The sequence below is a fragment of the Anastrepha obliqua genome, chromosome 4 (assembly GCF_027943255.1).
Source record: "Anastrepha obliqua isolate idAnaObli1 chromosome 4, idAnaObli1_1.0, whole genome shotgun sequence".
NCBI lineage: Eukaryota > Metazoa > Arthropoda > Insecta > Diptera > Tephritidae > Anastrepha > Anastrepha obliqua.
In genome coordinates this window covers 9,583,245-9,605,320 of record NC_072895.1, presented here as the reverse complement: position 1 = coordinate 9,605,320, position 22,076 = coordinate 9,583,245, and the positions used below count along the sequence as shown (strand labels likewise).

The window sequence follows — 22,076 nt, the reverse complement described above, 5'->3', positions numbered from 1 at the left end:
TACAAGTTCGCCTGTTCAGCTGACGTATACGTCTCGTCTACGGTGCAGTTGACTTTTTTTTTTTATTCTACTAAATGTCAACAATACATGAAAAAATTTCAGCCGGTATTAAATGAGATATTAAACATTTTTTTCGACACGTTTCGCAGCATCCCACGCACGTACCCACCGCTACTGGACTAGCTGACGGTTAGTTTCATCATCCATTGGATAGCGTCTACCTTCAGTATTAAAATCAGTCGACATGAAATGATTAGGTCAAAATGAACCCTGGCCGAGAATGGCAAATTCTGTTGACATTTTTGTTCAATAAGGTGTGGTAAGCCATGATGAATCGTTTAGCGCTAGAACAACGCTTCCAAATTGTGGAAATTTACTTTGAAAAAAAAAAAATCTGTTTTACGTGCGGTTTACACGCTAGCGGCCTCATCGGCTCTTATTTCTTTCGAAATGAGGAAGAAGCTGCTTTTACCCTGAATGACGAGCGCCAACAACCCATGCTGACTGAATTTTTGTTTCCAAAAATAAATCAGCTAAACATCGACGACATTTGGTTCCCAGAAGACTGTCCACTTGCTGCTCGAAATGCGCGATGTACTCAAAATACCTTGCGTCCATAATACCCCACGTCAGCAAGACTTTTACTGTTTATTCTAATGGAAGTTATAATGGGATGCTTCAGGATTACCAAAACTATTTATTTTCCTCAAACTTTAACAAAAAAAAGTATTTATTGCGGACTATTCCGTTCTTGGTGTTAAGAGAGAGTTTTTGTCCACGCGGATAATTTTGCTCTCAGTGATGAGAGAGAGTTTTCGTTCGCACGGACTATTTTGATAGGAGAGAGTTTTTCTTCACGGTTTATTCCGTCGAATGAGTCAAAAGAGTCACCCATCGATTTATTGGACTGAGCGAATGTACGATGTAACTCGCAGCCACGGTGGGCATATGCCGACTATAATATACAGAAACTAAATGCCAGACTACCAGATTATATAATAATTAAAAAAAATCATTCCAACAATATTTCCATTCCGTATTATCGCAAGCTCTTAAGAAAACACCCGATATAAGTGGTATGCGTGTGAATGTTCTTGTGGCAAATGTGTATATGTATATGTGTGAGTTCATGGAACTTCATTGGTATGTTTAAGCAGTGATATTTAACTGTTGTCGCGTGGGTCGTTCAGTTTATTGTTGGCTTTGAAAGCGTAACTTCAATTAAAAAGAGATTTAGGAGAGTAAATTCTTTTGCATGTAAGAATTCACGTTCGTTCTTGAGGTTGTTAAGATTATTAAAAGTTATTAGGCCTTATTTAGATCAATTAAAGCCTATAAATTTGAGAATCAAGATGAACTAAGTGAAAATTTTTTATAAATATTTTGACGCAAATAAAAATATATTAACAGATCTCATTCTGATATTTGGACTTTCAAAAGATATTTAATTAAGAGTGATCATAGTAAAAAAATATGCATCCCAGGAGATCTCACTTTGAGCAGAAAAGTGCATTTCCTTTTTTTTAATTTTATTTGAATTTTATTAAATTTTTTTTTTTTTAATTTTATTTTTAATGAATAATCTCAGACTGCGATGAATGGAAACTATATTCTCAGATTCCAGAAGTTTCGAATGGTTCACAGAAGTTTCGAAAACAAATACTGATTCACAGAAGAACCTCGAATGGTTCACAGAAGTTTCAAAAAGAAAAACTCGAGTCGGTGCTGAAATCTATGTGCCAAACAAGAAAATCTTCTAACCAATGGGTAAATGGCCTAGCATATTTCAGGCTGAAATGCAAGCAATTTCAATCTGTGCGAGAGCAAATCACATGAGTGACAATAAGGGTGCACACATAACCACTTACTCAGCCAGCCAAGCTGTATTCAAATCACTAGCTTAACATGCTTTGGAATCGAAACTAGTCTACAAATGCCTTAACAACCTAAACCAACTTAGCGCAACCAACAAAAATGTACTTTTCTGTGTTCCGGGTCACTCTGAAATGAAAGGTAATTAAATTGCTGATAAACTCGCTAGGACAGAGTCTTCAGCATATTTTCACGGTCCAGAAAGCTACTGTGGTATCAACTGGCCAGAAGCTAAATGCAGGGTAAAAAGTTGGAAAAATTCTCAAGGAATTACCCATTAGGAAGTCACACAAAAACTGCGTCAAGCCAAACGGCTTATAAGAACTTTTACTTACAATAGGAGATTGCATGACATGGGTTAAGTAGACGCAAGGAAAATATGTAGTTGGTTTTCTGACAGTTCACAATTACCTAAATTGCCACCTCTCAAAAAATCACATTGATCAAGTGAGACAGTGTATAGACTTTGTCTTGAGAATAATGAAACCACAGAGCACATCTTGTGCGGCTGTATTGCCTTGGCAAAGACAAGACTGCACATCTTTCATCTATACGAATTAAATCAAGAATGCTTCAGTGACTGATATTCTGAAATCCATTCCAAAGGCGGAAAATAAACTGAAAGAAACCCGATTTCCAGCCTGGGAACATCCAGATTAAATACAAGACCATCCACGCCAATGATGTCCAAAAATAGCAACAACATCACAAAGCGTAGAAAAAGTACAGGAAATCGTATTGGAAAATCGTCAAGTGACTGCTACAGATTTATTAGACGCTCTAGGGATATCGCATTGGGCAATGCAAGCATAATTTTGACTCATTGACACATCCGCTAAAACCGGAACAAAAACACATTCGAATATGACTTTCTCACCAACATTTAGAACGTTTTTGAACAGTTAATTTTGTGAGTCAATTTATAAAGTGGATTTTGTGCATCGATTCATCGCTACGGATGGGACTTGGGTTTATCGCCATTTTTCTAAATCAAAAAGAAGAGGTTAAAGAATGGGGTGAGCCTGATTTGTCGGCTCCAAAACGAGTTCGTGTCTAGAAATCGGCTAAGAAGGTGTCAGTTTTTTGAAATGCGAAAGGAATGTGAAAGGAATTTTGTTTATGGATTACTTGCAAAGTCTTAAACCAATAAATTTTGAATATTATTGTAATCTTGTAGACCAGCTGAAGGCAAAAATTCGTTAAAAAACACGCAGTTTGCAAAATAAAAAATTATTTTTCATCAAAAGAGCATTTTTTAAATGGCGCAAATCGATGAATTGAAGTTCGAATTGTTCGAGCATCCACCAGATTTCAGTATTCACCAGATTTTGCCCCTAACGACTTCCATCTGTTTCCTGACCTAAAGAAAAACATGTGGGGAAAGCATTTTCCATCAAATGATGAGGTCATAACAGCAGCGGAAGCGCATTTTGCAGCATTTTGACAATGGCTAAAATCCATGAATTAAAGTTCGAATTGTTGTAGTATGCACCAGATTTCAGTATTCACCAGATTTGTCCCCTAGTGGCTTCCATCTGTTTCCAGACTTACAAAAATGCTTGCGTCGAAAGCGTTTTTCGCTTTTCATCAAATGATGAGGTCATAATAGCTGTGGCAGCGTACTTTGCAGCCCTTTCAGATGCTCACTTCAGGGATAGAATTCATAAATTGGAAGCTCGTTGAAACAAGTGCACGTTCAGGCAGCCTATACTGAATAATAAAGTGCATTGCAAACCATAAAATTGTGTTTTTCTTATCGAGCCTCAAAGCGTATTGCACAACCTGGTATTATTATGCCATTGTAATTATATGAATTTAATATGAAATAAATAACTTGAAGAAGTCACGGGAGTGACATCCCTAATTTCCATTTATGCTGATATAAACTTGTATCAAATATTTTACAATAACAAGAACGGAAATACCATAAAACGGTAAAGACTCATAAAAGCGCAATTTCGCACTTAACGACTTTTTACTTTTCCCAAAGCGTTGCGGTCGTCGAAATTGGCAACTCATTCATTCAATATTTGATGTACTTATACACATGCAATTACATACAAATAAGCGCAAATAAATGAAAGCTGTTGTTTTATTTTTTAACTACAAAAACAACGCAAAGGCAATTAGTAACGTTAGCGCCTCCAAAATTAAATGCTCATCCATACGGCTGGTCGTTGACTACTTTGTTTCATGGAGTTGTACGAGTCTGGCAATTAAATTCTTAATTTCCAAGCAGACACACTCACCTCATACATTCACACACGCATACTCGTATGTATGTATATGTATTCACCAAACTGCTCAATCGGCTCGCCGTCAAATGGGTGTTTTTATACCCATTACACCGGTCAGTTACTTTCACTTTATCGCTTGCAAAAAATCTATATCTGTGACTTGCAGATGCGCTAGCCGAAACGTACAGCTATTCATGTACACGTAAATGTGTATTTTTGTGTACGTACGTATGTATGCATGAGTGTATGTATGTATGTAAAGCACTTTCGCGCGCGCGCAAGCAAAAATCGACAGTTGGCAAATTACTTTCGATTGTGTGTACGAGTTTGTTGGAACTTACCGACTGTGGGTTGGGTCATAGCAAAGTGAAATGACGAAAGTGATTTCTTTTTTCGCAGTCTCTGCAAGTTCTTCGTTGTTTTTGCATACGAAATAATTTCCCTTTCATTTTATTCACTAATCGAAAATAATTAAAGTAACTAAACTGATTTCTAAGAAAAAAAATTTGACTCACTTCCAACCAGTTGCGGTTTGTTTGCGCCCTAATTTTCTAATGCAGTTAAGTCAATAAGTGTTTTTTTTCTTATTTTTTTTAATTAACAACGTGTTAATTACTTCTTAATGCTTATCACACAGAAATATTGGCCACAGCATCGCTGCCCACACACACATACTTTCTGGTAGACCCCAACACACATACACAGGCAGTTGTATAGTTATATATGGGGCGTCAACTGATCATTGAGTCTGTCAGTCAGATCACTTTGATTTCATTCTTCAATTATTCCTATTGCAACTGGGTCAACTGCGCACGCGTCAGTGATACGAAAGACCAATCCATACAGGCGTGAAAACAATTTCGAGATATATACATAAATGTAGAAATGCCTATGTACAAGTAGATGCTCTTACGAATGCGGATGCGCTAATTTTAAAAGTAAAGCGGCTGCGCTGTACTAAAAACTAAAAATACCTGCATTATTTTGCTAGCCTTTTACTAGTCATATCTGGCGTGCGGTTTCAAAATTCTTCTTGTTGTGTAACTCAAAATTGCTTTTAGCACTTAAAATTTGCTTTACTTCTAATGCAACAGTAAACAGCGCAGGAAAATCTATGCCTTGAAAACTTTCACATCGTAAATGCAAATATTTTTCACTTTTTTAACAAATAAATTTTCGGAAATATAAAAATTACTCTACACAAATCGCACATGAAAGAAGTTATCGAAGAGTGTGAAGACAAAGAATTCTTATGACACTGAATAGAGAATTGAATGGTAATGGTAATAGTTGAACGGGTTCGGCTTAGACCTTTAAGCACTGCGGCCAGATTGATCTATTATGCGCTTCTATTACTTAATTATAATTATTTGATATACCGAGGAATCGAACCAGTAGATCGTAGGACTTCCTCCTCTAGTAGGTACGAATTCTGTATCTCCTGTGGCCTATTGCCTCACAGTTGGTAATAAAGTGTTGCATAGACTCCTCTTCATTACAGCAGAACATGCATGATCTTGTAATGGAGAATCGGAGACAGAGCCCGACTAAACAGTTTATCCTTCCCCCAAAAGAACAACAAATGACTCCTAGATGTGTATAGAGTGAACTTACGAACTATAACTCGATACTGTACGGAATATTGTGGTCTTATTTATCATTTCGGCCTCGGTAGTCTAGCGTAACTGCACTAGCCCGCCATCCCTGAGGTAGTGGGTTCGAGTCCCACATAAAGCACGGTCCTCGCACTTTAGCAAATTTACCTACTTTCCCTGTTTCTAAAACCAAAAAAAAATTCTGAAAAACAAAAAACAAGCTCACTCCTCAGACCCAAATACTTATCCTTTCCATCCTTACTCCTGCACAATAGTCGGCGCATTATTTGCATTGTGACTGCTAAAACAAGTAAAACCAAAGAAAAACTCACATTGCGTCAGTGGGGCCAGCAAGAGGAAGCGGCCAATAGCGGTAAAAGCGCAGACACACCAAATTTAGTGAAGTCCTCAACCATCTGTGCGATCCTTCTGACAGGAAAATGTGAAACACAGATGGCGCCCCAAGCAGTAAGAAGGCGTTGTTCCTAAGCAGCGACTGGTACGTATTCCCACTATTTAGGACAGCTAGCGGCAGGCTAATCACCTACTCTGCCAGATAGCAAAATAAATCCACGAAACCAACGCAAGACAAGACTTGTTGAGGCTCTATGCTCCCGAGAGGAGTGAACAAGGAAAACAAAAGCAAAAAAAATGTATCATTTCAAGAAACTAAGATTAGTCGAAACAAGTGGCAACCGTTTTTGCGAGCGTTAAGTTGAAATCCCGAGCGCATCCTTTGCGTATGTGCCGCACTCGCAAGACAAAAACTTGTACTCCTAGAATATTCGACTCTAAATCCAGTGATGAAATAGAACGAAAAACCTGAGGAAGTATTCAAATTCATCAGAGACCTCCCATTACAGACTCGCGGTCAAGCTCAATAGACCACATCTACATATTATTTAGTCAGAGGTTGCAGTGAATTAGGGCCCAATATTAACACGATAAAAAAATTTAAAAATTTAACTTATTTATTTTTGGTAATCAATTAATATACAGATTATATGACAGTAGTGGTGTGAAACGAAAACTGTTAGACATATTATACAATAGTGTTGCCATCCATTTCAAAAAAATCTATTATATTATAGGTGTGAAGCGAAAGTTATTAAAATGGTTTTAATTAAAAACTAATAATTTTAATGGGGTTGCCACCTTTTTAATAAATATTTTTCCGGTCTAATACATTTTTGGTATCTAATAAAAGGAGTTTGAGAAAGATATGTATTACTTAATTTTTTAGCGAATATAACTCGGGAAAAATGGAAAAGATACGGAATAATTCGCAAGTAGTGATGCCACCTATTTAAAGATTTAAATTATTTTTTTTTTTTGATAATTAAATAATACAATATTAGAATTATATTACATTATTAGTACGGGACGAAAGCTGTTAGATACACCCTTAAACTAGACATTTTATGCAAAAGCGTTGCCGTCCATTTACAAAAAAAAAAGTATTGTAGAATTTAGCTATTATATAATAGGTATGGAACGAAGGCTGTTAAAACAGTTTCAATCAAAAAAAAAATTAAATAGAGTTGCCATCTTTTTATATATTTCTTAAAGATTATTTGAAAAGGAAAGTGCGAAATCGGCTTCAAATCCTTAGGAAGGTTTAAATGTTGTGAGCTAGTATTTTTCCCAATACAAATGCGTTGCCGTCCGTTTACAAAAAAAAAGTATTATATAATTTAGCTGTTATATTATACCTAGGTACGCAACGAAAGCCGTTAAAATAGTTTTAATAAAAAAAATTGAATAGGGTTGCCACCTTTTATTATATTTTTTTTAATGAGTATTTGAAAAGGAATGTGCGTTAAATAACTTCAGCAAGCCTTGACAATTTATTTTTTTTAATTTAATTTTGAAACGTTAAGCATTCGTTATATAGAGAAAATGCACAGGACCGCCAAAAAAAACTTGTTAAAAATCCACACTATTTTTGGCCCACTTCAAACTTGTTCTTTATTACATTAAAATTCAATGGGTTAAAAAACCACATACTCAAAATTTTTCTAAAGATTTTGATTAAACAGTGTGAAATTTAAGTGAAATTTTTTAAATATTTATTTTAATTTGCACAAAGTGTGGTACTTGAGCCATGGTGTATTAATCTAGAACAAGGTAACTGAGGTCATTGAACTTTGAAATAAAAAAATGTATCAGCTTGTGACGAAAACATCGATACATCACATTTTAAGATCCCACAGTAAATGGCGAAGACATGACGAAAAATGTTGAAAGGCGGAAAAAAAGTATTTCAAAATTTCCTCGCAAAAACGCTTTTAAAGTCCTAAAAAGTCTGCAACTAAAAATCATAAAATTCTATGTGTGGTCAGTTTTGCTAATTGGCATGAAAATATGGAGCATAAAATCTGCAACTAAAAATCCGCTTCATAAATTCTATGTAGGGTCAGTTCTTCAAAATATGAAACACAAAATTGTCAGACATGAATAGACAGGAAGCATTTGAAACGTGGCTTCTCCAGAGACTACTTAAAATAACCTGGATCGAACGGGTTTCTCATGAAGAAGGGCTGCGAAAAGTTCACGGTGACAGGCAGCTACTCAGGAGTATCAAATATATTCTGCGAAATCCGTAATATGAACTGCTAAAACGCATATTGCGGAACAAGATCGAAGAAAGCAGAGGTAACCAGTTGTCTTGGTTGAGGAAGATAAAGCAGTGGGCCGGTATACAACATGCGGGTCACCACTTGGAAATTGCAAGAGAGCGCGAACGATTGTCAAATATAGTTTTTTAAATTAAAAAAAAATTAATAATATTATACATTTTTAGATTAGATTCGGTTGACTTGGTTGGCTGAAAGTCATCACATAGACCTATTGGTCCTTAGTGATACCAGATAGAGCTTGACCCTTACGTTTCCTTGAAGGCTTCTTGTAATAAGCCTGCGTCTTTTGCGAATCTAAGTAAGCTCTGAAGCTCAAACCCCGAGGGGCATTCAAACTTCTCATATTGTAGAGCTCCAAAATCTGCAGCAATCGAATACGAATAGCCAATAAAGAAGAAGAAGAACACTTCACCCCCTGTGGTGTGCAACGATCTCCCTTCGGTCTACTGTACAAATATGTTTCTAAGTTCTTAAATATATTCTAAATATGCCATCAATTGAGGCATCGAAAACCAAACAAAGTGGGTATTTTTCATAGAAAAATTAATTTCCTTTTAATTATCGTACCGCTAGGCTTTGCCCCCATTGCAGTTTAATAGACATAACATTTCTAACTTTTATTTATATTTACACCTGTTTAACACAGCATGTAAACATATACTTCAAAATTACAAAAAAAATATCTATACACAATTCCACTCGTCCCATTCGAAATAATACAAACAGCTCATAAATCATGGTGAAGTGAAATGAGGCGAAATAAAGAAATGTAATGAAGTCAACGGGCAAACAAAGCACTAACAAACGGGGAATTAAAAAGATCAAAAGACGAAAATAAAGCATAGCTTCAACCTTTCACTACGCCCGCCACACACTGGGTATGATTTACACAAATCAATGTAGAACTGTGATCTGCAGCAGCTACTCACCAATAGCAGCTAAACAAACAGTGGAAGCAAATGTGTTTTGGTGCTGTATGAAATTAATGATAAATTTATGAAGTTCGCTTATTTTACTAGCACATCGAATTAGAGCGAGAAATACCTGCACTTACATAAAATGATATTACAATTTCGTTTAGGAAATTTAAAATTTTACTTCATTAACTATGCGCGGTAAAACAAGTGTAGCTTAACCGTACAACTAAATCCACTATATTTCCTTTTAAGTCTGTGAGAGAAAATTCCACCTACACAGACATCCAAGCTTGTCACTGAAGTCTATCTTCTGTCTGTTAAATACACAATCCCAGCTGAAGATTGGCACTTGCACATATTTTTCTTTAAGCCTTTATGCGCCATTACTAATGTTTTACTTAATTACTTTCCATTTTTATATTTTCATAAAAAAATGTCTTACTTGAACGTACAAGGGAATTTTAATGATTTCAATGCCCTTTGTTTAGCCGTAAATTGGTGTAGTGATGACATAAAATTGTGTTTGAAGTCAAATGATTGTAAACTTGTACTACTTATTGTCATAACTGTTAGCTAACATTAGGGGTTACCCTTCATTTAAGTGCACGATTAAAAGAGCCATTGTTATATTTTTTTTCTCATTTTTCTCTGTTTGTTTTCAACATACCATTGCAGTGTACTAAGCTTCCTTGGGGTGGCACTATTCATTGGATGTTATTTCATAGCAAAGTCGTTGAATTTTTTAATTGCAGTTTAACATTCCTTTTAGGGTGCAAAAATTATGAAGCCGTAATTTTCAGAGGGCATTGGTAGCAATTTATTGAATTTTTAAGAGCGAGAGTGAGGGTGAGCGATAGTTTATTGCTGCTATGGAAGAGAAAAGAAAAATAAATTCAACGGATGTAGAAATGCAATATTTTCCGAATGATAGAGAAGTAAATCAGAAAGGTGGCTAAACACACACTTACTGGGCTAAATAAGAGGAAAATTTGTGTCGATTAACCCGTTACGGACGTGTTAAATTTGGACATGGGTGTCATGTAAGATTATGAAGGATAACAAGAGTTATTAATTTATTAAATAAATACCGCATAAAATAAGTGCGGTTCCTTGCTTTGGTGACTGACATATCACCAGAATGGTAAAAAAGCTTTGATGGCTGAGAGTTGATATGGTGAAATGGTTGAAGCGCCGGTCTGGCACTCCTCAAGTAGCACTAAACCGCCGTTTTGATAAAGTAGACATACGACCGCAAAGGGTTCAATTTATAAATCATCAACATTATCATCATCAAGCTGCAGCTTTACAGCTCGGGGTGAGCTTTAGCAGCTCCTCGTTGTATCTGCTCCTATAACAACCATCCTCAAACACCATACACTTTTCATAAGACTCTTCTTTCGAATGTTCGGAGATTTTGTTCATCCTCGATTGACATTACCGATGTCACACAGCCATACGTCAAGATTGGTTTTATATTGTTTTGTAAATATTGTAGTTACAGCTGCGCGAGAGTAGTCCGGATTTTACAATAGTAATTTCAGGTTGGCGTAGAGAGCTCCAACTCGGACTTGGGTGCTTTATATATACAAGTGTTTTTATAAACTTCACAGATATTTCTGTAAATTACGTGCAGATTTTTTTTTTTTATTTGTTGGGTCGATATCTTAACTTCTAACTGAAGTCATCTTCCTGAAGACTAAATATTTAAAACAATATTTTATTGAACTCCGTCCTTAAGCTAAATTTATTAAGGAGCAAAAACGAAATGAACAAGAAATTTAAGAATTTTTTATTTCACATAAAATTTTGCATGAGTATTTCCACTAAAAAATAATTTTTCTCACCAAACTTCTTGCCAAACCATATCTAAATTTGAAAAAGCTTTTTTTCTGCTAACGATTCTTAACGCATATACAAATTTACACGTTACCACAAAAGAATTCACAGATAAAATATAAAATGAAGTAAATAAAATTCCGGCCGCTGTAGCCGAATGGGCTGGAGCGTGACTACCATTCGGAATTCACAGAGAGAACGTCGGTTCGAATCTCGGTGAAACATCAAATTAAGAAAAACATTTTTCTAATAGCGTCGCCCCTCGGCAGGCAATGGCAAAACTCCGAGTGTATTTCTGCCATGAAAAAACTCCTCATAAAAATGTCTGCCGTTCGGAGTCGGCTTAAAACTGTAGGTCCCTCCATTTGTGGAACAACATCAAGACGCACACCACAAATAGGAGGAGGAGCTCGGCCAAACACCCAAAATGCGTGTACGCGCCAATTATATATATATACATAAAATTCCATCAAGTAATGTCGCTAAAAATTTATTTTATTATATTCCACATTCTTTTTTTCAACTCATTTCCGGGCTTCAAAAAAGTCCTGCGAGCGTTATGTGAAGGAAATGCTTAGCCACTGTGAAGGAAAAATTTATAAAAAACACAATTGAGTTTTTTAACAACTTCAATCTTTCTTCATTTATTTATTCAAGAGGTCTATAAAACTTGCGTTTTACTACACAAAAATTTAATAAACTATAAAACTGCAGACTAAATTTTTTTTTCTAGAATTACTAATTGAAAACCTTGGAACTGTGATGCAGAGCTTGCAGAATATTGCTTATTTGTGTACAAAATTTGAAACTAGGATTTATAAGGTTTTCGTTATACAAAGGACTGCGGTTTTAGAAAAAAAATGGGAACATTAAACAACGCAAAAAAAAGTCGAAACTGGTCAAATTGTTAAGGTGCTAAGTGCATGTAACCGAAATTTGCTCACCAACTTGCGAATTTGCCATAGGAATGTGATAACTTATCGCTGGAAAAGTTGACTATATTCAAATACTCTTTTATTCGTTTAGAGTTTTTTTACGTGAGATTTTATTATTGATTTATTTTTTTCATTTATGTATTCGCTTAATAATCTAAAAATGTATTTTTTCTTACTTCTTAATAAAAATAAAGCAAAATATTAAAAATTAGGTTGTAACTTTGGCGGTAAACTTTTTGACCTAAAGCTGTCAAAAATCAATTATATTTTGATATCCGTATTGAGACATTTTAAATCGCTTTTTAATAATTTAAAAAAAATTTGGCAACCCTTTTCTAAAATATTAGTTCATTAAAGCTGTTAAAAACTCTTATATAATTTAATCCTCTTGCTAAGATATTTTACATGTCCTTAAAAAAAGAATTAAAACGTGGCAACCCTTTTCTAAAATATTTGCTTATTACAGTTGCTAAAAACTCCTATATAGTTTGATCGTTTTGTTCAGATATTTTACATGTCTTTAAAAAAAATTAAAAGGTGGCAACCCTTTTCTAAAATATTTTTTAGCTACTAAAAACTCCTATATAATTTGATCGTTTTGTTGAGATATTTTACATGGATTTTGAAAAAAATCGAAAAGGTGGCAACCCTTTTCTAAAATATTTTTCATTAAAACCCCTAACAATCCCTAAATATTTTGATCCTTTTGTTCAAATATGTGACATGTTTCTTAAAAATAAAATTGAAAAGGTGGCAAGCCTTTCCCAAATATTTATTTCATATTTGCAGAAATGAGGAGGAGTTGGAAACAATTCAACAAATTTTTTGCACATGCCCAGCTCTAGCCAGAAGCAGGAAACGATTTTTAAAATCAAACTTCTTAACGAATATAGATAATCTATACACTTTACCTTTTACGCTTTGTCAGAAGCTCAGGATGGTTCAATATGGAGAGGGAAATGTAGTCCAGCCCCCGCGGCTCACAATGGACCCATTTGGTGGTATAAGTGGCATCGTTAACTCTTTGTGCGATGCGGCTGCCAAACCTATTATGCGCGGGGGGTTCGCGCTCTGGACTTATAGAACGTAGTCATGGAACCCATACGTCCACTAGCCGATATTAGGCAACTGCTAAAAGTCATCCCTATTATGGGCTACCAAAGACTCATGTAAATTGCTTGCAAGTTCTACCCAGAAAAATCAAAAAGCCTCCACTATGCACTTCGTCTATTCTGCGATCGAGATGCCTCATTAGTACATTCATGTTTTCATTAAAACTATTATTATTACGTGACTAATTTCCACATTATTTTCTCTACTTTCAGAGGGACGCAAATTGTTTGGCGGCTATCGGATAACACCGAAACATTGTCGCGCTACCAAAACTCTAGCCATTAGTGACCCCCGCAAAAATGGCCCTACAATCTGCATGTTCAATCACGAGTGCGCGCAACGCAATGGTGAAGTGGTGGGTGCATGCATGGATGGCTTCCTCTTTGGCGCATGCTGTCAAATACCCAGCGAGCAGGATCTCGAGAGTACGCTGCTGAACGATGCGCAGAACTCTTACTACCAACAGCATCAGCAGCAAAAACTGCAAAATGAGTATGGAGGCTCTCAACAAGCGGTGGCGCAATCCTATGAAACATACGGCGAGAGTCAACAACAGCACTCACAAGAGACCAAATACAGTCCGCCAACGATCAAACCAAAACCAAAACCGAAACCGCAACGCACGCAAAAGCCACAGCAACAACAACAGCAACATAAATATAAACCACAATTGCCAAAACCCATTTATGGTGAAGTGGAGAATATGGCGGCTGTGGAGTTAAAGCAACCGCAGAATAGTTACACACAAACAAATATCGATAAGGTTTATCAGCAGTTAGAGAGTAGCAGCGGTAGCTCCAGTGTAAGCACTTACGAAGCACAACACTCTGAACAAGACGAAGCGCCAAGTAATAAATATCAACAATCGCAAGAGTCAGCACCGAATGCAAGCACTATGTACATAATGGAATCACTGGAGAGCGCACAACATGAGATTCGACCGCTGGTGGGCCCTACCGCTTCCTATGGTGAAACACTGCATTCCGTACAAACCGAAAGCCAACAAGTTGAAAGTCAACACCAAGATGAACAACAAACTCAACAGCAACATAATGAAGACCTTTCGAGCGAGGGTTCACTGCAGTCCGAGCCGGTAAAAGTTGTTAGTGCTAGTACCGATGTAAGCACATATTCCTCTAGCGTTGAGTTAGAGAATGAAGCGGAACTCCAAACAGATCAAGTTGCTTCGAATACAAATATCGTACTCACGTCTCAACCACGCCCTGCACAGGTAGCCTTTACCACATCGCCACCACCGCTAAATGACGATTTCGTCTTGGATTTGTTAAGCACAACAATACCACCACCAATGGAAGATGACTCGGTCTCCCATACCACCACTGGTCTACCAATGCGCATTGTTAATGGCCTCACCGAACCAAGCAGCTCATCATCAGAGTCGAATTCCTTCGAAGAGCTACCGGCTACACAAAATCCTGCGCATGCCACTGATTGGGAAAAGAATACCACCGAAGAAGAAGATTCAAAAGCACCCGAATCACAAGAGCAAAAGACTTCCAGACCGCAACCCAAACCACGACCACAAAGCCAAAGGCCACGACCGCAGGTCGTTCAGATGTCGAGACCGCAACCGCAAGTGCAGCCACATAGACCACAACCAGTACAGCAGCAACAACAACAAAAACATAAACCTCAACAACAACAACAGCAGCATCATGGACACAACCACAATCATCTCATACTTGATGGTGGAGAGTTCACACACAGCGACATCACACATCCCGGTGCTGATGCTGACTTGATTGAGGACGATCTACAATTCTCAACTGGCTATGGACCACAACCGGTATACATGAAAGCACCTGTCAGAGCGCCATCCCCCATCAGCTATAACCCACCCTCAACCACGACAACAGCGCCAGAAGACAAATATGCGTTAGTTCAAAGCGTCAATGAAGATCAGGCCAGCAAAAAGCCACCCGCATATGGGGAGCCTACAACTGGCACATCGATCACCACACACGTCGACTCAATTGAATCTATAATATTGCAATTAAATAGCACAGCAAACCGTGGTCCCACTTACAGCATAGTGAATCAAACACCTCAACAAACACCTTCATACGACGCGGATGCATTTACTGCTAGTAAATATGAACCCAATGACAGTGAGCCATATGGCACCACAACCGCAAGTATGCCAATTTCAATGGGCGGTTCAACGACTCATTACTACGACGAGTTGGAGACAAAACGTCCAGATGACTACTACACAGATAATGAACAATCGAGCGCACAAAACTACTCACCGGTTACGGCACAAGCGCCCGCTTATTTGGAGTCTGTAAGCACCAACGCAAATGCAGCGCAAAAGCAGCCTGCGCACTCCTATGTGTCAAAACCCGCCACCACCGCCAGCAACGGTCAAAGCTCAACGACTGCTGTCAACTATGCAGACGAAACTGCTGCTGTGCTGGACGAGCACACGATGCCCGCAAATAATTACAATGATGCGCTGCAAGCATCCGCGCATCAAACGCACGAATTCAACAAAATGCCTGCCATGGGTATTGCATATCCGGTTGATATGTCACACATGGAGGACGAGGGTAATACTGCACCCGATATGGCCAATAACTATGGCAGTAGTCTTCTACAACACGTGTCCACCACGGGCTCTATTGATAAAATAGCAGAAGAAGAAATAGAGGATTCTAGTTATGGACAAGTGCCCATTATTACTGGCAAGCCGCAACGTCCAGTTGGCCCATATGTTGGGGTGGTGAATGCTCAAAACTACAATGGACCAAAATTGCCAGCATCTACTAATTACAATGATGTGCCGCAAGAAGTGTCGGTCTCTTCGCACACGACTAAAGTACAAGATGCGCAAGCATCGTCACCTGCATACCATACACCAAAACCAGACACCTTAACAACAATACAATACTTCGATGGAACTACACTAACCCAACGTCCGTCAATTAGCAAAGCAACAACCAGCGCATATCTAACTCCAACCACTACACCAGTTCCGCCGCGACCTCAATACGGTGCCTCCTCTACTGTCACGTCTACAGCACGTCCTATATCAGGTATCATTACTTCAAGCGGTACAAGACCGCGGCCGAGACCACGTCCAAAACCAAACACAGCACGCCCTACTACCAACAAAAAGACGAAACCAAGCACAGCCAAGAGGCCAACCACAGTGAGGCCAGCCACTAGCCAGTACAGTCAGGCCCCGCCACAACCAGCCAACAATTATGGCGCAACGCAGTCTCAAATAAAGAAGCCAGCGAATGTCTACCAAGAGCCCGATTACACCAACAATAGGCCAGCGCAACAACCTTCAAATACATATAACGACAATAGTAATGTAGAAAGTAGTTACGTCAAGAAACCGGCGCCAGTGTCGAACACTCAACCGCAACCTGCCAAAAAGCCCTCCAAGCAACCGACCAAACAGCCTAGCAAGCAACCTGTTAAGCAGCCCGCCAGCACATACCAGCACAACAAACCCACGTATGTTAAACGACCGACAGCACAAAAACAGCCTAGCGGCAACTACAATGCGGAATCGGCTACGAATACTTTCAATGCAGAGCCTGTATATCAAAGACCAGAACAACAGCCCACATATAATGCGGAGCCTGTGACCAGAAATCCTATCAGTCATCTGACAAACTCATACAACGGCGACGAAGTGCAAACGAATATCTACACTTCCACGTTGGCGACTCGAAAGCCCATCAGTCATGTAACAGAACCGGTACAACCTGCAGCTGCAAGCGAGCAAGATACCAAATTATCAGCCGCCTCTTACGGCCAAGATACTAAACACACTTCCGAAGATTACGGACAAGACTACGATAAGCCCGATGCTGTCTACGATCAACACATTAAGGCACCTCAGCCTACTTTCGAGTCGGATGCGTACTATCCTGCGCCACAACCATCTTTGAACTACGACCCCGAACAACAAAGTGCAGCGACAAAACGGCCAACAATTATACGCAAACCAAGCGGGGAGAATGCAGCATCCAATACATATAATGCGGCACCCACTACGTCTCTTTCTTCCACCACGCTTACCTATCACGACTCGGAAGTGCCGCCACTCGTTGTTGCCGATGACAAATTGGACTCGTTTATACAGAGCACAGCGCAAACAGAAAATGCACAGTCTAATTATCAGTCGCAAATTTATGCGGGTGAGGTGAAGCCCCAATATGCAGAGCGTCCACAACATACATATGTACACAAAAAACCAGGCTTCGTCAAAGTAACATCGAAGCCCATAACCACTACTAACGGAATTATTACACCGAAGCCAACACTGTTTGCGCTAGTCACAAACAGCGACTGGCCACAGAGGCCAAGCAGTGTGAGCGCAATCTACGGTGGTGGTGACAATGCATACCCGCCAACAACGCCATTGCCCGCCTTTAGCAGCACGTCATACATTTATAGTCCGTTGGTAACGCGGCGTCCTGAATTGGCCATGAACACGCCTCAATATGTCGGTCTGACCGGAGTCACAACCAATGACTTCGACGATCCAGGCTACTATGGCGCGCAGAATATTGCACAAAATGTAGGAACACTGGGCGTACATCCTGCCTTCACACAATCGATTGCTGAGACAGAGTACGGTGTACCCTCCGATGATCGTCCGGCTTTCCCGGGCTACTATGGTCCCACACCAACTTACCCGCCATTCCCAATACCAGGTGAAAAGTTCGGCGCGCCAGTGGAAGAGGAGACCTACACTTCGCCCAACGACTTTGTGAACTTCCCACCTGTACGCAATCCTAATTTGAATATGTCGGCAACTTCCAGTGCCGTCACCACCGATCTGGAACTTTCCACGCCCGCCTTCGTCGAGGATGGCGTACTGAAAGACAAAATGAACACCTTAGTGAATAAGATTGTCGAATCACTGCAGGGCAACTTTGATGCATTAGCCGATATGATTGACGATGTTAATAATACGGCACCAGCAGCTCCAGTATCCACTTATCAAGCCGCTGGCGCGGCCACAACACGTAAGCCGACAAGGAAACCGACGCGTACCGCTACAGCTAAACCAACCACAAAACGGCCTGCCGTCACACGCGTCACTACCAAGCAGCCTACGCGTAGGCCAGCTGCGTCTACACAACGACCGGTTACGCGTCGCACCACAACCACACGTAGACCAACAACACGCAAGCCGGCACGTCGCACAACAACAACGACAACTACGCAAGCACCAGCTGAAGATGAGCTGGTCGATGAGGAGGACGAAGAGGATGTTAATCCGGCTGAAAATGAGATCGGTGGCAGCCAAGATGAGGCTTTACCCGGTGTTGGTGGACGCAAATTTAGTAAGTATCGACCGCCGTATTGGTGGTAGCATTTTTTATTATCAATTATGATATTTTGTGTTGAATTAGTTTGCCATGCATAGAATCCGAAACGACTCTGTTTCTTTTTCTTCTAATTTGTCACCCCCCACTTACACTAAAATCTCCCAAACACCCTCACCTCCTTGAACCTACACGATCCTCTTAACACCGCAATACACGCACGCACGCACGCATGCACGCGACATACACTCATGCACACAAATATACACACACGCCACACACACACACTTAAAAAATGCATGTATCAAAAAAATAACTCGCACCTGCACATTCAAACACCTGTAAAATGCTTTTTGCACTTAATCTTATCAATTATTAACTCATTTTTTATTAACAATAAACATTTCACATTTGCATCCACCAACACATACACACACCAAATTTTACATGATTTTCGAACCTCATTACCACAGTGCGTCTTTTCAACCAAATATATGCCCTTCTCTAAAAACATTTCCCTAGCAATTCCTCCAGAAAATAACTCCTTCTTTACCTTGAAAAAATCCTGCAATCCATACTCTCAAACCTAGTACCTTGTCTCCACCTTAAGAACACCCTCACTCCGATACTGAATGACTTTTCTCAAGCAGTGGCAGAACTTAAGAAATTTCCACAATCCTTCTTTTTCCATTTGCCCTTTCTACTTTCTTCATTTCCATTTTTCTTGCCCTCACTCAATAGTACCCTCTACGAGCTCAGTTCAACCACGAACTATGTTGAATTAGACTTCATATTTCGAGCTCACTTGCCTTCATTCCAACTTGCCCACACCAACTCGCCTTGCCATCTTGCATCCCAATTCACTTACTTGTATAACCTTCTTCAAATCAAGCGCATGTAAAAAAGATCCCCATTCAAGTGCATCCGGCCAATATCTTGACTCCATAAAGTAACCGAACCTTGCGCCCATCTAAAGCACTCTCACATTCAGCACAATACATCATCACCACCACCACTACTCTCCACCACCACTGTCATTTCGAGTGTCTTAACAATTAACAGCCACCAACCATCAACCAGCGTCACCTCGCAAAACACTCATCTTTGCTGTTGCTATACTCTCCCTTACCTCCTAACCTCACATTTCACTCCCCATCGACAGAATGCGGCGTACGGCCACACATCAAATCTGGCAGAATTGTAGGAGGCAAAGGTTCCACATTCGGCGCTTACCCTTGGCAAGTGCTCGTACGGGAATCCACTTGGCTGGGACTATTCACAAAGAACAAATGTGGTGGTGTCTTGATAACCAATCGTTATGTCATCACAGCGGCGCATTGTCAGCCAGGGTGAGTAGCAGCGGTTAGAAAAGGAAGAAGTGTAATAAAATATACAATACATAAATCCTTGAATGTCCACATATTTGAATGTTTCTGATATATTTATTTTTTTTTTTTTGCGTAATGTGTCAACAGCTTCTTGGCCTCTTTAGTCGCCGTTATGGGTGAGTTCGATATCTCAGGCGATTTAGAGAGTAAACGCGCTATTACGAAGAATGTGAAACGCGTTATTGTCCATCGTCAATATGATCCTGCGACGTTTGAAAATGATCTGGCGCTGCTGGAGCTCGACAGTCCGGTGCAATTCGATACGCATATAGGTAAGTGAAAATAATTTAGAAAATAAGGACTTTTCAAAAATAGGTAGGCAATTGAAATATTGCTTATTTTTTCAAATTTTTATGAACTTAGAGTTGCTAAAAACACTCCACTCTTGTCTTGGCTCACAGCGTCGACGCATTGAGCTCAACTGTGTGAAGAACCGATTACAGTCTATTTCCACCGATCCTTAACTGCAATTTACGTCTTACTACAATTAAGCATCGCATTTTATTGTCCCAATTCCCATGCAGCTGTTGTTGCATCAAAGCCAAAGATCGTGCCCAATGATCAAAAAGTATCGGGAATGTTTAATTTAAACTAACCGCGCACGTGGGAACCGGTCCATATTTTTTTCTTATGCTGGTACGACTGTAAGACACACATCTGTCACTTTTTAGCACCATCGGATCATTAGTGTCTGCCTGGCCGGCCGGAAATGTGGGCACAGAATTATTTCTTGGAATTAGCATGATGATAACGCGCCATCGCCCCGAGCTCAAATTGGATGGATTTTTTGACCAAACATCAAGTAAATATCATCGTGAAAGCTCCGTATTCACCTGATATGGCCCCGTGCGACTTCTTTTTGTTTCCCAAGTTGAAGTTACCACTTCGTGGAAGCAGATTTCAGTCGATAGAGGAGATCAAAGAAAATGGTTGAAGTTACCACTTCGTGGAAGGAGATTTCAGTCGATAGAGGAGATCAAAGAGAATGCAACAAAGGAGCTGAAGGCCATCCCTTCGTCGGCCTACCAGGGGTGCATGGAGGACTGGGTTAAACGTTGTGTGTTGCTTCAGACGGGTCATATTTTGAAGGAGATAAAGTAAATTTGCCTCTGTTTTGTTTTATTTAAACATTCCCGGTACTTTCTGATCATAAAGACAAGAAGTTATAATGTTAAATCGGTGAAAATTGCATGTTTTTTAAGCTATTTTTGGCGCTGAAAATAGTGTTAGTTTATTCAGTAAAGTTGCAACGAAAAATTATTTTCCTAAACTTTCATAGCAAAATATTATAAATTGAGCGAGTGGAAGTGAATTCCGGAAGCGCCTCAAAAAACAGTTATTTGCGGTCCACATGCCAGAGCTCCCGTGCACGATACAGCAAATTTAAAGCTGTAACCAACATCGGACCGTTAACCGGCTCACCGAGTTTTTGAAGGAATAGCTGATTTGCTGGCGTAACAGCAGAGTAACAGCGGTTTCTACGACAAAACTGAGATTGTGTTGGTGATACGAGGGCGGCTTTTTATATTTTGCGCCCATATTAAAAAGAAGTAAAATAATGCAGCACAAAATATTATGCATTCGCCTTAACCCCTTGCCGTGCCATTTAGCTCGACGAAACTCGGGCCCAAGTATTACGCGTCAACGCGTGGTAAACAGATCAAAATAATATAAACTACCTTGTAACAGCTATTATTAGACTCTGGTGGCATACAATCACGTCCCAGGCTCGTGATGTTTATGTTTGATTCCACTATTTGTACACGACCTCGGCTAGTGATATTTACGTTTGACCTGATGATCTATTCACGAACCTGGGCCCTCATATTCATGTTTAGACTAAAATTTTCATCACGAGTCAGACTCGTTAAGACACGGCGAGGGGTTACTCAATTTTCTAATCCCTTTTGCTACTTTGCAAACCGAGCTGTTTAAAGGCTTCAACAGCTTCTAAATGCGTTGAAAAACGTTGATCTCGCATTTTGTTTTTGATGTTCAGAAACAAAAAGAAATCATTAGTTCCCAAAACAGGGCTGCAAGGCGAATAACCCATTAATTTCATCTTTTGAATGCTCAAAAACGTTCTTTTGTGAGCAAATACGTAAGACTCCGCATTGACTGGGTGAAGAATGATTCGCCGTCGGCGGTTGGTTTTCCTTAGTTCTCCAAAAACTTCTGACAAACAAATGGTTGCATAAAACTCAGAATTGACTGTTTCAAGTTTCTCTAGTA

General features: G+C 39.4%; 1 protein-coding gene across 1 annotated transcript in view; it reads left to right on the top strand.

Annotated features, from left to right (window-relative positions):
* The window catches only part of LOC129245240 (serine protease filzig), a 97,364-nt gene that overhangs the window by 62,109 nt on the left and 13,179 nt on the right, over positions 1–22,076 (top strand). Inside the window, exons 2-4 of the mRNA XM_054883284.1 lie at positions 13,357–18,474; positions 19,619–19,805; positions 19,932–20,116. Of these exons, the coding sequence (XP_054739259.1) occupies positions 13,357–18,474; positions 19,619–19,805; positions 19,932–20,116 (5,490 nt within the window). The remainder of the gene's footprint in view (positions 1–13,356; positions 18,475–19,618; positions 19,806–19,931; positions 20,117–22,076) is intronic.